The 15,581-nt window shown below is 36.9% G+C and overlaps 1 protein-coding gene across 3 annotated transcripts in view; it reads left to right on the forward strand.

The window, feature by feature from the left end:
- Window positions 1-15,581, forward strand: part of LOC145287837 (kidney mitochondrial carrier protein 1-like) — a 350,123-nt gene that overhangs the window by 150,154 nt on the left and 184,388 nt on the right. For all 3 annotated transcript variants that reach the window (XM_080135708.1, XM_080135709.1, XM_080135710.1), the window contains exon 5: window positions 15,248-15,333. In XM_080135708.1, the coding sequence (XP_079991834.1) occupies window positions 15,248-15,333 (86 nt within the window). The remainder of the gene's footprint in view (window positions 1-15,247; window positions 15,334-15,581) is intronic.

The raw sequence follows: 15,581 nt of genomic DNA on the forward strand, positions 1-15,581 counted from the left end.
AGAAATTTAAAATAACACCATAAAAATACAAAAAACCTGCAAAAGTCCAACACTTTGCAGAAAATAAAATTGGTCGCTCTGATTGTCTAAAAACAAAACAATAGGAGGCTTGATGTAATTGACAAGGGCCATTCATTTCAATTGATGCCAGATCAGGATCAGAGCGTTGATGATGTAAAGATAAAAGCTTGGTTTTAGATGCATTAAAAGTAACAAGCCACCTCTTTCCCCATTGTACCACTTGCTCAAGATCAGAGTAGAGAGAATTGGAGAGAACTTGGTCGTTTACGATCTTAAATATGCTACCATAGATCGTAGTGTCATCAGCATATATGTCTATGAATGGTGTAAGGATGTGATGTGGAAGATCATTAATGTAGATCAGGAAGAGAGTTGGGCTCAGGATGGACCCTGAGGGACTCCAGCATTAATACTATGAGCTTCTGATTTTTGCTCATCAACTACTACTCTTATGAAACTATCAGAGAGAAATGATTTAATAATTGAGAAGAAATTTTCAGCTATACCATAGCTGGAGATCTTGTGGAGTAAACCTTTAGGCCTTTAATATGTCAAAAGCAAGTGTCCTAGAAAGGTTGCCTCTGTCGAGAGATTCACTAATCCTATGAGATATAACTGTAAGCACATCTGCTGTAGATCTAGCAGAATGGAAATCATATTGTGTGTCACTAAGAAGGTTTTTTTTTTCTGAGCTGGTTGATTACTTCTCTATTTAACACAGATTCCAGCAACTTACTCATGACGCACAGGAGACTTATTGGCCTGTACTGAGAGGGGGATGAGCGATCACCTGAATTCTTAAATACAGGGCATACTGATGAGATTTTCCAGGGTAATGGAAGCAATTCTCCTTAAGACAACGTTTAAACAGTTTTGTAAGTATGGGCGCTAGTTCTGGTTGAAGTTTTTGGAGTAATTGGAATACCGTCCGGGCCGGTTGCTTTACTGGAATCAAGATTTTTGATTAACTTTGCAACATCACATACAGGTATTTGTATATCACATAGCATGTTTTCTGATACAGGAAGAAATACTGGGGGTTGGCGGCCTTGGTTGCAAAGGGTAGAATTAGCTGCAAAGTTCTTGGTAAAGAGTTTGGCTTTGTCTGATGCTGATGAGATTACCTCAGGTCCATTGATGATAGTTGTGATAGAGCACACGCTTCTGTTCAGGATACTGTTTGCTATTTGCCAAAACTGATGGGAACCAAATCGCTGTTCAGCTACTTTGGACTTGATGGACTGAGCAACTCTCTTTATTATTTTCTTACAATGGTTGCTGGCAGTCCTGAAAGCGGCTTTAGTCTCAATACATCTATTACGTTGGAAGCAATGGAAAAAGTGATTTCTGTGCGCAATGGCAGCAGTGCATTCTGGAGAGAACCATGGCTGGTTGTTAGGTTTTAGCTGGAACTTTTTCGAGGGTATGAAACGGTCTATACCTACAATTAACCATTCTGTCAGGTCTGATACTATAGAGGACACGTCCTGTTTTAACATGGAACGCAGAGATAGATCTGATATAAATGTACGGAAGCTTTCCCAGTCAGCCATAGTGTATCAATATACTGTATGCTGGAGAGATACGTCTGAGGACTTATTACATTTCATTTTTATCTTAATTGATACAACTGAGTGGTCAGAAGATCCAAGAGGAGACAGAACGGAACCTGAACATAGTTCAGGGCAGGTTGTGAGAAAAAGGTCTCGGAGACTCGCATACTGATCATCAGTGTCGGGCACACAGGTGGGTTTGTGAACAATCTGAGTGAGGTCATAAGCAATGGAGAAATTATACCAGAACCTCCCCTCATCATCGGTCTTGTTTGAGTGGGTTACCCATTCCACATTGTGAACATTGAAGTCTCCACATACGTGAATGTTAACTGAAGGATAAGCAGATAGGATGTGGTCAATTTTCTCAGATATGCTTTTAAAGATAGTAACTCCACTGTTGTGGGGGCGATAGAGAGTAAATATAAATGCAGTAGTGTGAGCAAGTGCAACCCGGAAGCACATATAGGGTAAGTTAGGATCTTCTCTGGAGATGTCCCTACCACATGGAAAGCCATCTTTAATATAGACACATATTCCATGCCCATGGCGATCTTAGGGGAAGTTAAGTTATAGTATCCTTTAATTACAAATTCATCTAGAGAAATAATTATTAATTGTGCAGAAATTTCTTTAAAATGTTATCTTTTATAGAAATTCAAATCCACTTAAAGGGAAAACAGCTCCCTATGCACTAATGCGCTGACCAGCGCTCAGCTTCCATTAATCAGTTTTGTTTGTATTCTCTTAAAAATAAAAAAACTTTTTTCTGCTTTCAAAAATAAAGCAGAATTTTCAGTTTCATTTTTTATTCTGAGTTTGTCAATTATTTTCAAGTTTTTCAAATTTGATTTCCAAACAATACTATTTTGTGCGTCTTTAATGCTTTTAGTATAAGGTACTAAAAACAACAAAATGTATTAAGTACTTGAATTTTTGTTATCATGCTATTTATAACTTCTTATGTGTACTTAAGGTAGAATTGTAATTTTTTAGTTGTCCAAAAAAAAAAATGTATAACAAATAAAAGGTACTTGTGCACTTATGCTACCATGCTGAAATAATAATGTTATTATTTAGAAACCCATTCTTAACATGGGAAAGGAAGGGTGTTAACTATTCCGTACTTTCACCTAACAATTAAATAAAAAAGATATTGTGAAACTTGAATTTATTTTTAACTCTTTGTCAAGACAGTTTTTTTTCGAATCTGTAAAACAAACCCGTTTTTATTTTTAACTGAGGATATCTAAATAATAATAGCTATCGGGACCTGTGAAAATTCCACAGTGGACTCATTCATATGTAATATATTGATGTTGGCATTTTTGTGGATGTTCAGCGTAAATGGAGACACCCTGATATTATTGTAGTTCTTTTGTTAAAACTGCTAAAGTATATATCTCAGCTATCAGGGGCGCCCAGCATAGCCTGGTTGTAAAATATGCTTAAATATGATATTTTAATTTATACAGATTTCGTATATATTACTATAAGAGTCAATTTTCGATCCATTCTTATATATTATAAACCTGTGATTTCAAAAATAAAAATATATCCATATGGCTTGTGTGCATCAGCTTGAATCGAAACCGAAATCAAAACTTATGAAGAAAAAAAGAATATTATGTCATGTTTATTTTTTTCTTATGAGTGTCTTTCGTTTAATTGTTATGCCTTTCCATTTATTGTAATAAATAATTTTACCAAGGATTCTTCATCAGTTTTGATTTCGGTTTCAATTATAGCTGAAAGAACTCAAAGTATACAATTAAACGATAGACACTCATAAGAAAAAAAATAAATGTGATACAGAAAATAACACACATGCTATCGTATTAATATATAGATTAAAATATTTTATGTACCAAAAACAGTTTTTCATGAAACTGTTTTAGTTAAAACAATGTTGTAATAACAATTTATTTACAAAAAGGAACTGTCATTTAATATATATATATATATATATATATATATATATATATATATATATATATATATATATATATAAAATGAAAATTACAATTGAATTTACCAAAATGATCCAAGATGGTAAAATTAAAGTAAATTATAAATATTAAAGAATTAATATTTATAAACTTATCTCAGCCAGATATAAAAGCTCGATAATACCAAATAGGAAATAGAGCTTATAATATGAGCAAACAGTTAATGAAATATGTTAAAAAACACTTTGAAATGAGTTAAAAACATATTTAATTTGAAAAGGAAACACTAGATAAATGGATAGTCCTTAATCCGCGGAGTTTCAAAGAAATACTCTCCTTCTCATCAGAGGGTAGGAATTAGCAAAATGCAGGATCGGATTTTGCATGCAGAAGTATTTGATGAAACAATAAATAAGTCAAAGATCTTACTTGAAAACAAAATAAGTTAAGCATCGTCGAAACTCCGCAGATTAAGGACTATCCATTTATCTAGTGTTTCCTTTTCAAATTAAATATGTTTTTAATTCATTTCAAAGTGTTTTTTAACATATTTCATTAACTGTTTGCTCATATATAACTACTTCATTTACTCACATAAAATTAATATACGAAAGTATAGATTTATGCGTAAACTTTAAGTATTTACTTCAAAAGTGCTCAATACGTAGGTAGAGCTAGTTAGTAATTTATAAAATATATATGGCGATTAAGCTACACTGGATATTCGGCGTTTCATCCACTCTAGGATTCGTCAGCCGCCTGACGAATCCTAGAGTGGATGAAACGCCGAATATTCAGTGTAGCTTAATCGCCATATATATATATATATATATATATATATATATATATATAGATTTAATGTTTTTATAAAAATATGTTATGTACAAAACCAGTTTCATTCCACTAATAACGTGTCACTAAGTTCGAGGTTTCATATCTTGGCTTTTGTTTACATGAAAATGTTATAGTAGTAGCAATAATATTTTAATTAACGAAGACATCAGCGTGTCTCTCTCTCTCTCTTTCTCTCTCTCTCTCTCTCTCTATGTAAAAAAATAAACAATGAAAAAAAAACAAATAACTGCTCAATTTTTGTCCCCGCCGGCCGAGAGATTTATGTTATAGTTTTTTATTACGGAATAACTTAAAATCAATTATTTCTTAACAACTTTTGAAAGATGAAACCCTAAATTTTGTAGAATTAAAAATAAATATAGCAGTGAGAACACACTAATTGGATATCACCTAGAGTGTTTGTAAATGTGTATTCCGAAATTAAATGTCTACTCCAGAATTAAATTTCAACCAATGAAATTTGCCGGAAAGTGTGACACACAAAAGAACACACACGCTATCGTATTAATATATAGATAATAATAATAATAATAATTGGGTGGTTCGATAAAGAATTTCATTGTGATGCATTTTGTAAATTTTTACGTTTTTTCCACCTTAACATTTTTCTTTAAGATGACTACCTTTTCAGGTATGCTGAAAACGAATCTCGCATTAAAATTTTCCGTAAATAAGTAGCTTTCCAGATATTAAGCAATGTCATTTCTTAAGTTATTGCTAGTGGCCATTTTGGTACACGCATTTGCGCATAGTTTCTTGGGGTTGCGTTTGCGCGCTCACACATATCAAGATGGCCACCAGCGATAACGTAAGAAATTACATTGCTTAACATCCGGAAAACTACTTATTTGCAGAAAATTTAAATGCGATATTCGTTTTCAGTATACCCTAAAACCTATACAAGTAATCATTTTAAATGTCAAGGTGGAAACAAGGTAAAAAATTGCAGTTTTATTTCTTTGTTTACATAGTTGAATTTTCAGTAAAACAACAAGAGAAATTACAAAAATTACCATCAACTGGTGAATATATAGTTGTTGCTTATCAGGATTCCTGGTATTGTGAAAGTTACATCGAGGATTCATGTAGAGTACGATTTATGGTTGCATCTCAGAAAATAGGTGTATATTTTGGGCTAGATAGAGAGGATTTACAAAATTGAAAATTGGACTGGTCCCAAAATTTTGATCGACTATGGGAATTTCCATCTTTTACAGAAATCCAAAATCTATATGTAAAATTGTCTTTGATTTATTTCTGAGATTAATTCATATCTACTCAGTTTTTTTTTTCTTGGAGGGGAATAGTAAATACCGGCCATGAATGCTCTTTAGGCATTCAATGGCTACACCCAGATTAAGCTCTCTTTTGGTGAGGAGGCAGAAAAATGCCTGCTCTAAATAAAGCTATATTTAAATACCACTATAATAGTTTTGTTCATGAATAGACACCCACTGTATGATACCATGCGCCAGTTTAAAAAAATTGAAATTTGTACATCTGAATTTATAATTCATGGCTTATGGTAAAGAGATACATCAGATTTAACTGCATAATCAGAAAGAACACACAATTTTACATAAGACTGCCAAGTTTCATGAGAATAGCTTGAAAAATAAATTAATAGTGGCGAAATTACAAACTTTCTTGAAATGTTGAGGTCCGTAATTTAGCCCACTTTTTCTAAAGAAAAATGTCCACAGAAAAGCCTAAATTTTGGCACTTAAAATTCTCATAACTTTTGAACTACTGATGGTATTTGCATAATTCAAACAGTTTTTAGTATCTTTTACATAGCTCTTTTCGTGCAAATTGATAAAATAACAATTACCTAAAAGGAAAAAATCAACTTGTAATGCTACTTTCCACTGTGCTGCATGCTTGTGTCTTCCACCACAGAACCATTGCTTTCCACAATCACACCAGATACACCAGTTACCTTTCACTGGGCTATTCTCTAACAAATGTCTTCAATTATACCTACTAAAAGAGGGTCTCGAAGTTCGTTCATCCAGTTGTCCATGTTTGCCCTTTGTTTTACAAACGCTCTGGTGACACGTAACCAGCCACACAGCGAGAAATGGCCAGTCAGTTTCCCACACACTGAATATACAGTTCAATGGGTAAGTCTTCGGGAACTACTGGAAGGTCACTTCCACACTGCTATAACAATTTTCCCTGCTCTTCCTGAACACGTAATCCCAACACACATGAGCCCAGTGTCAGCTGTTCTGGGGGTTTGCTTGCAAGACCAAACTTCTCAAAATGTTCCTTGACACGGATTGCAGAACACACACTCTTATTCATAAAAATGTTGTCAATATAAGAAGACGTAGCTGCATTTATGATCTCATCCTGGCTGAGAATGACCTGCATTATTTTAGCGAAATTTGCAATAACTGAAATGGGGGGGAAATAAAGAGCTTACCTTGGTTGTTGTGTTGCGGGCCGAGCAGAAGAGAGTTCCAAGATGGCGTTCATGGGTTTTTATTGGCGTTGACCCCATGCAATTCACGTGTGCTCTCACACAATTATGCAAATATATAATTCCCGGCCACTATAAAGCAGTCAGGCAGTGTTTTGCAGATTGTGCGTAGGAGGTTCTGGCGGTTGGATTGTTCTTTGTGACGAACCACGAATCTGCGAGAAGCAAGTTTTTTTCTGCTTTTTCTATCTCCTCCTTCTTCTTTCTCTACGGTCATTACAGCCAAGAATCCCTCTCTTCTAGAGGTGCCAACAGGATTTATTGATACAAAGTTCGAGTAAAGGAGATCAATCTGGCAACTGCATCCCCAGGTCCCAAGAACAGCTCTTATCAGGTTAGAGATCGCGTGTGGGTTAAAAGACCGCAAAATCAATGTACCACGAGGTTTGGCAAGGGAGAGGTGACTATGGTAATCAGCTCTCAATCGATTTTGGTGGACGGTGTGGCTCGCCACATGAAGGATCTGCGCCCTCGCCATTATGTTGTTACATCGGAGGAAAAGGAAGACTCAGACAGTACAATGTCTTCTGAAAGGACAGAGAGTATGATGCAGGACGACAGAGAGGATTTTGAGCCATATAATGCACATACAGAAGAATCAAGTTGGTTGGTTGGTTGTTTTTGTTTTACAGCATATCAACTATTTTCGGGTTATTTAATGCCAAATCCAAAGATTTTGAAGAAAAAATTTTTTAATAGAATATATTTGTTGTTTTCACGTCGGTTTCTATTTAACCCATAGTTGGGAGCAATGGTAATTAAAGGGTGGCTCCACACTCCCCAAAGCCCACAAGCTGGGGCCTCACCACTGGATATAGTTTAAGGTCATATCCAGGACCCCCATTGAGGGACTTTTACCCTCTGCAGGGGGGCAGTCGGCATATTCTAATGCCCCACCGACAGGGCCTAGAAGAATCAGGAGAAGGACCACCCCTCTTGCCTTTACGAAGGAGTACCCGACAAAGACGGATACTGCTCCCTGCCCTGATTGTGGAACACCGCCTATGGAACAACAAGAGGTGATTGTGGAACACCGCCTATGGAACAACAAGAGGGGATAATGGAACAGACTGGTGGCAATGACGGTGGTAATGAGGAAGATGGCAATGAGGAAGTGCTGCCCCCGATTCTTCAAAGAAGTACTCAACAAAGACGACTGTCCCCCTGCCCTGTTTGTGATCATGAGATCAGGGGGGAGTGTAGCGGAATTGGTAATAACCGAAATGGGGGGAAATAAAGAGCTTACCTCGGATATGTTTGTTGTTGTGTTGCTGGCCGAGCGGAAGAGAGTTCCAAGATGGCGTCCATGGGTTTTTATTAGCGTTGACCCCATGCAGTTCTTGCAGAATCGTGTGTGTTCTCACGCGATTATGCAAATATATAATTCCCGGCCGTTATAAAGGCAGGACACTGGGAAGCAGTCAGGCAGTGTTTTGCAGAGTGTGCGTAGGTGGTTCTAGTGGTTGGATTGTTCTTTGTGACGAACCATGAATCTGCAAGGAGCAAGTTTTCTTCTGCTTTTTTAAAAAATGTTTTACTGCCGCCTCCTTCTTCTTTTTCTATGGTCATTACAGCCAAGAAATCCCTCTCTTCTTGCAGAGCGAAACTATTTCCTGTCTTTGTTCCTACTACATTTTGCTACAATTATCAAAGCGGTAACATTGAGCCCAAATCTGAGGTAGGTAAGACAATATCATTGTCCCTTGACCTCCACTGTTTGGAATGGTGAAAGAGATTTGTCAACATGTACTTGCAAATAGGCATAGGTCTCGCACTTCAATATTTGGTCCTTGCTGTCGTCATTCCCTCAATTTTTGCAAGCAAACATCTGCATTGGCCTTATACACGTCCATGTATTCATTTAGCTCCCGATAATCCATAACTGGTCGAACTTTCTGTTTTTTCTCCTACACGACAGCCATAAGGGGGCTTAGACCTGGGGGGGAGGGCAAATTCGTCCTCTGGATATGGCAGCAGCCAGCCATTATCGATCCACATCTACAGTTTATGATCATATTACTTACTAATTTGTTCTGAGACTGGATACTCTGAAAATCTATTTTTCAATGTAATTGGAAGTTGATCACCAGACCATTTCCACGATGCAGTCCACTTCCCAGTGTTATTTTCATACTCTGTGAAGAAATCAGGCTTGGTAATTGTGATGCAGCAAAATTGGTTTTGCTGAAATATGGAAAAGTTACCTTACCAGTACTAGACACAGCTATTCCTCTATTGTGTTCATCCGAAGCAGCAAATCAACTAAGACTTCTATGCTCAGCTTTGCACTAATGTTAACCACAGCAGCTTTTTTTTCTGTTTTTTTTTTTACATAGGAATTACCACTTATCAAGGCCCAGAGACCACTCAAGGATAAAGATTAACAGTGTACCGTAGTCAATTGGACAATATAGTAATCGTTAGTAATGGAAATTTGGTAAATTTGTTAACTTAAATGGAATGGCTCATCAAGAACTTGTTTACGTTGGACTTGAAGACAACCATATTGTAGTCAACTGGAAAGCAGGAAAACAGAAGACAATTCCACAGGCGTGCAGTTATAAGAAAGAAGCTTTGTTCATGGAATCTACGTTTAGGTTTAGGCACAGATAAAGAGTGGAGGGAATTCTTGATAGTGTTTTCAGCTAGACGAGTGTTTCTTGTGAAAGTTTAGCGAGGGGGTACCATAGATTGAAGCTCAGTCCAGCACTTGCCATGAAAATAACGATAAAGCAGAGACAAACTCGCAACATCTCTTCGGTGAGAGATTGCAGGGAAGAGAAAAGGGCATCTCCTACGAGGCTACGAAGCACAGTTAAGTGTGCTTCATCTGCTGTAAGCATAGAGGCCACTTTCTTTGTCCATTCCTTATAACATAACTTGCAGACTAGTGACTGCTTGTATCCAGTATCCACTAGAGCTGTACATGGTATTCCATTGATGTAAACAGTTACAACGGCAATGCACCATTTACAATAGTTTGAGGGATAAGATTGGCACTGAATTCCCCCCCCCCTCCACTGTTCGTTTCTTGGAAAAAATCGAGTAATGCGCCCATGCCGCTGACATCGATAGCATGTGATATTTCTTAGGGGCTTGACACTAGCACCTCTGACTGTTTCACTATCCAGTAGACAATCACTTGCACTATGATTGTGTCCATTACAATTATAACACTGCCATCTCCTTACGTGTGCTTTGTGCCGACTATGTAGTTACTGCAGCCTGCAGTTCTTTAAAATGGCATGAATGTGCGCCAGTATGTTTGACAGATCTAGGTTATCCATCTAGGAGGATGCTCATAATAGTTCTTCCGCATGTTCAGGCAATTCAGCAATGAATGCACATTGCAAGAACTGATCTGATATACTGCTAAACAGGACCACAAGTCTGCATAATTCTGCTAAAAATACATCAACTGTTGCACTTGGTTGAAAGCAGCATGCTGCAACCTGCTTCCATACGGTGAAGGGATCCAAAGCAAAGGCTGTGTACAATAAATCCTGAACAACTCCGTCAATTAAAACCCCAACACCTCCGTTGATTCGAAACAACATGATCCCAAACACTATCGATTCAAACCCGAACACCTCCAACGATCTGGCACAACACAATCCCAAACAACAGTGTTGATCCAAACCCAAACACCTCCGACGATTCGACACAAAACAATACTAGAGTAACTTTGGATGTTACTCGCCAAATGACTGTTAATAGCTCTTTTTTAATAGCCTTTGGACCAGTGGCGGCTCGTGCCTGAAATTGGGGGGGGGGGGGGCTTCAAAAATTTTACGTATTTTTTTAATATCGTGTAAAGGAATTCGAATATATAAATAAATATTTAATCAAATAATAAACAAGCATTCAAATAAATATTCAATTATATAACAAAGACAAATAATCAATCAGAAATGGATAATACGCAAAAACTTTTTTATTAAAAGGATTTTTTTAATTATGTACACTTTACAGAATAAAAATAATATATTTATTCCTTTTAAACTTTTCAGATTAAATAAAAGTTTGCGTTTTTTTATTTTTCAAATAAACGAAAAACATTTTTAAAAATAACTTATTTTTTATAAAAACAAAAAAGAAAAACTTTGAAATTTTCCTGCCTCCCTACGAGGGTTAATTTAGGAGTTTACTATTTGAAAATAGCGTTTTATTTAATAGTTTTATTTACAAAATTTATTTTTAAAGATGTATTTATAACAAAACGTATTTGTAAATAAAATGGAAAATAAAAGTTTACATTTTTATATAGTGAGCAAACAAACAAAAATATTTAAAGATACAAAATTTTATTTACAAATCTTTTAACAACTTGCTTTTTATATAAAAAGAACAAACTTGACTATTTACTGACCTTCCGATGCCGGTAAAGATCGACATAAAGTTGAGATTCATTATAAGAAAATAGGATGTCATATATAAGCATTATAAAACATCGAATTTTAATGTAGCTTTCTTCCCAAAAAAACAAAAAAATTAAAATTGTCTCAGTCCAGAAGGATTTCTAATTACTTTTTTTAATGCGTATTATCTGACCCATCTACTAACAAATTCAATGTAAAGTTTAAAAATGCATAATTATAAAAAACTGTTTTGTTTTTTTACTTACAAACACATTTTAATTAAAAAATCTTGTGTAAAAAATCCATTTTTCAAAGTGTAAAACTTCTAACATTGTCCTTGTCGGAGGCAAATAAATGCTAATTTTTTTATATCTAAAACATACACGTTAAAAAGATTTCTAACTAAAATGTATTTTCAACATAAACTGTTTCTTCGCGTTTTTGGTTCTAGAAAAAAATGTAAACAGTTTTTTTTTTTGTAAAGTTTAGTTGTTGCAAAATAAATAGCATTTAAAGAAACAAACAAAAAGGCAGGTAGATGGAAAAGTAACTTTATTTTTATGGTAAGATTTATTTATTGTATATTTGGTTTTTACCCTTGGGCGCGTGTTAGCTTCTTCACTGCTAAATTCCCGAATACTTTTAATAAATAAAAATAAACAGTTTCTGCATATTATATATTTCCGTCTGCTACCGACTTAAATCGCAATGCTAAAAGTGTGCGTATTAAAAAAAAAAAAATAGCACAATATTTTATTTACAAAAACACGTTATGTGCAGATTTTAATAATAATTTTTAAAAATATAAGTAAACCTACTTTTTTTTTTTTCAATAACAATGTTATCATATCTATACAGGCGCACACTCTCAGCAAACAACGAATTTCACGACACGGAACTGCGCTGATCGACAGTTCTTCAAAGAGGCTTTCATCGGCTGCCTAAAGCGTCTAATCCGCACATGCGTACAAGAGAATTTCATTAAGAAAGTGTAACTGTGGATTTCACAGCGCCAAGCAAGTTTTATTTTTGTTATTATATGCATTTGGAGATACCGACATTAAAGTTAATGATTTTATAATGTACACATAGAAAAAAAAAAAATAAATAAATAAAATAATAATAATAAACAAACGTATTATTTTTAATTTTATCATTAATATTGTGTAGAAATAACTTGGGGGTGCTGCAGTCCCACAGCCCCATGCACGAGCCGCCACTGCTTTGGACAAACTAATTTTTGCCGTAGATACACCCAACTTGGACATTGGCATACAATTCTGAGCGCTTCCATTCCATTCACGTTGACACACCGGTTCCCGTAAGATCACTGAAGTTAAGCAACGTTGAGCTTGGTCATTACTAAAATGGGTGACCAATTTGGGAAGTCCAGGTACTGTATGTAGGAGGACGTCGACACCTCCCTGCAAAAAGTTGCAAAAATCTAACATCATCATCTCCCGGCGACTGGGGACCGCTTGTGAATTTCATACTCCCATGAAACTTCCTCCTTTGGAGGGAGCTGGTTAAACCCTGAATAGGGTTGGTGCTGACTGCACGCACGCTTCCATGCATGCTCATCATATGATTAAATATTGCTAAAAGCAATTGTTTACTTTTTAGGTGGATTGCATAATGTCAGTAAATATTGCTAAAAGCAATCATTTACTGTAGAGTTGAATGCAATAATCAAAGAGTAAAGCCCCCCGTGTGTGTGTACTGTGCGGTCATACAACTTACCTTCGGATGAGATCTGAGAGAAAGAGAAATTAAAGATGGCAGCCATGGATTTATAAGGTGTAGTCTCATGGAATCTCACGAGATCTCATCTTCCACTGCACATGTATGCAAATGGAATGGGGTCAGTTTTCTGATAAAATGTCTGTTGGTAGAGGCAGTGGGGAGAGATGTGCTGGAAGTTGAGAGAGAACGTTGTCAGTGACGAATTGTAGCTGGACTTTTGCGTATTGTATTTGGTTTATTTTGTTTTGTTGTTTACCAGCCCATTTAACGTCAAGATATTTCGGCATAATGGGGGACAAATTCGATCTTAAATTAATACCGGCATTCAACGGCTCGACTCCGGTACTTGACTGGGTGGAGAAGGTGGAACTACATTGCCTGTTGTCTAGTGTGAAGAATATTGAACATGTGGTTCCTCTACATCTGTCCAGCGAGGCTTTCGCAGTATATCAACGGCTTAGTCCTGAGGAAAAACAGGATTATGAAAGGATCAAGGCAGCATTATATACGGCGTTCGCTATCGACCCCACCACTGCTTGGGAGCAATTTGAGGCAAGAACCTTGCATCCCAGTGAAACTGTTGACATTTATTTGGCCGAGCTGACGAAATCGACAGTGTTATTTGGTGGGCTGCCTGAGCGAGCCTTGGCATGCAAATTTTTGGCAGGGCTCCTGCGGGCTAGCTCAAACATAGCTTCATTGTCCCTTAACGACCTGGTAGATGAGGCCAGGACCGTGATGAATATTTATGAGATGGGAGAACCGGTAGTCGCTGCTGCACAGCACACATTAAATGAGGATAGACCGTCACAGGGGCCCGTCCTGCGAGGTGAAGTCATGTGTTATAGGTGCAATGACCAGGGCCACATTGCGAGGAACTGTCAGTGGCAACTGACAGCTATTCGCTGCTACCGATGTAATAAGACTGGTCATATGGCCCAGGATTGTTCGGGAAATGGGGTCGGGAACAAGGTGCCAGTGTACTGGTCATTTCAAATTGCAATCTTGCTCATAGGCTCACTCGGGTGCCACAGAGATGGTATGACACCATGAAGCAGAAAGCCGAGCCAGTACCATTATGTGCCACTTCTATTGAGGTGGCGGATGAAATCAGGAAGATACACCACCTCAGTGGACACCCCGGAGTGAGACAGACATGTTATTTTGTGCAGTTGTCCAATCCGTCTGTGTCCAAAAGTGCAGTGAAAGCGGTAGTCAAGGAATGCCAAACATACCTGTCAATCGACCCCGCCCCGGCCAGATGGCAGAAAGGTAAGCTGGGAGTAAGCGCGACTTGGGTATAGACATAACCCACTACGGCAGCCAGCACTTCCTCATCCTGATCGATTGTGGATCGACAATCTGGCGCCCGTTAATAAGACAGGATTCCTCTAGTGTCATCCATGAATTGTAGTCCATATTTTATGAAAGGAGGCCGCCTGAAGAGATCCTCACAGACAATGACACGGCCTTCTGCAGTGGGGAGTTCAGACGTTTCGTAGACGAGTGGGGGATCTAGCTCAGACACAGATGTGCATATGTACATCTTCATACATAGAAGTCCAGCTTGATGGTATGACTGTACGCCCTAACACTGATGCTAATGGTTCCAACACATCTTCTGAGAGCTCTAGTGAGGATGAAATAGTCCAGCCAATCCTCCTTCATAGGAGTGCCAGCAACAAACGACCAGGGGGCAGTGTAGAGTTGAATGTAATAATCAAAGACGAAAGCGCCTCCGTGTGTGTGTGTCGTGCGGTCATACAACTTACCTTTGGATGAGATCTGAGAGAAAGAGAAATTAAAGATGGCAGCCATGGATATATAAGGTGTAGTTTCATGGAATCTCACGAGATCTCATCTTCCACTGCACATGTATGCAAATGGAATGGGGTCAGTTTTCTGATGAAATGTCTGTTGGCAGAGGTAGTTGACAAAGACGTGCTGGAATTTAAGAGAGAAAGTTGTCAGTGACGAATTGTAGCTGGACTTTTGCGTATTGTATTTGGTTTATTTTGTTTTGCTGTTTACCAGCCCATTTACGTCATTTATTTTTATGTGTGTTAAATAATGACATTAACTATCCATTTTTACATGGGTTAAATAATGTCAGTAAATATTACTTTTTGTAGGGTTAAATAATATTTTTAAATATTGCTAAAAGCAATCATTTCATTTTTACATAATCATTCTAATTTGAATTACGTATTATCTTAATTTTGATTTATTATTTACAAAAAAAATAAAAGCAAATTTACTGAATGAATGTATATATGTATTCAGATGAAACTGTGTTAACCAATGTGTTCAGCGGTGTGATTGCCGGGATTGTGTCCAGTTCCATCGCCAACCCAACTGATGTACTAAAGGTAAGACAAACGATTACCCTAACCCTAACTCATTCTTCTAACATGAAAATAAAATCAACACAGTATGTGTAGATTTTATTTCAGATGAATAAATAGTTAGATTTCTGTTTACTTTCTCTTAGATTTGACTCCTTACATAATGGAGTTGTCATGTCTCCAAACAGCACTTACACTATTATTTAAAGGGAATATGCTCATAAATGACACTTATCCTTATACTGTCATCCAATAGAATTATTATCACCGTT

Source organism: Euprymna scolopes, chromosome 11 (genome assembly GCF_053919585.1).
Source record: "Euprymna scolopes isolate OS-2025 chromosome 11, ASM5391958v1, whole genome shotgun sequence".
NCBI lineage: Eukaryota > Metazoa > Mollusca > Cephalopoda > Sepiida > Sepiolidae > Euprymna > Euprymna scolopes.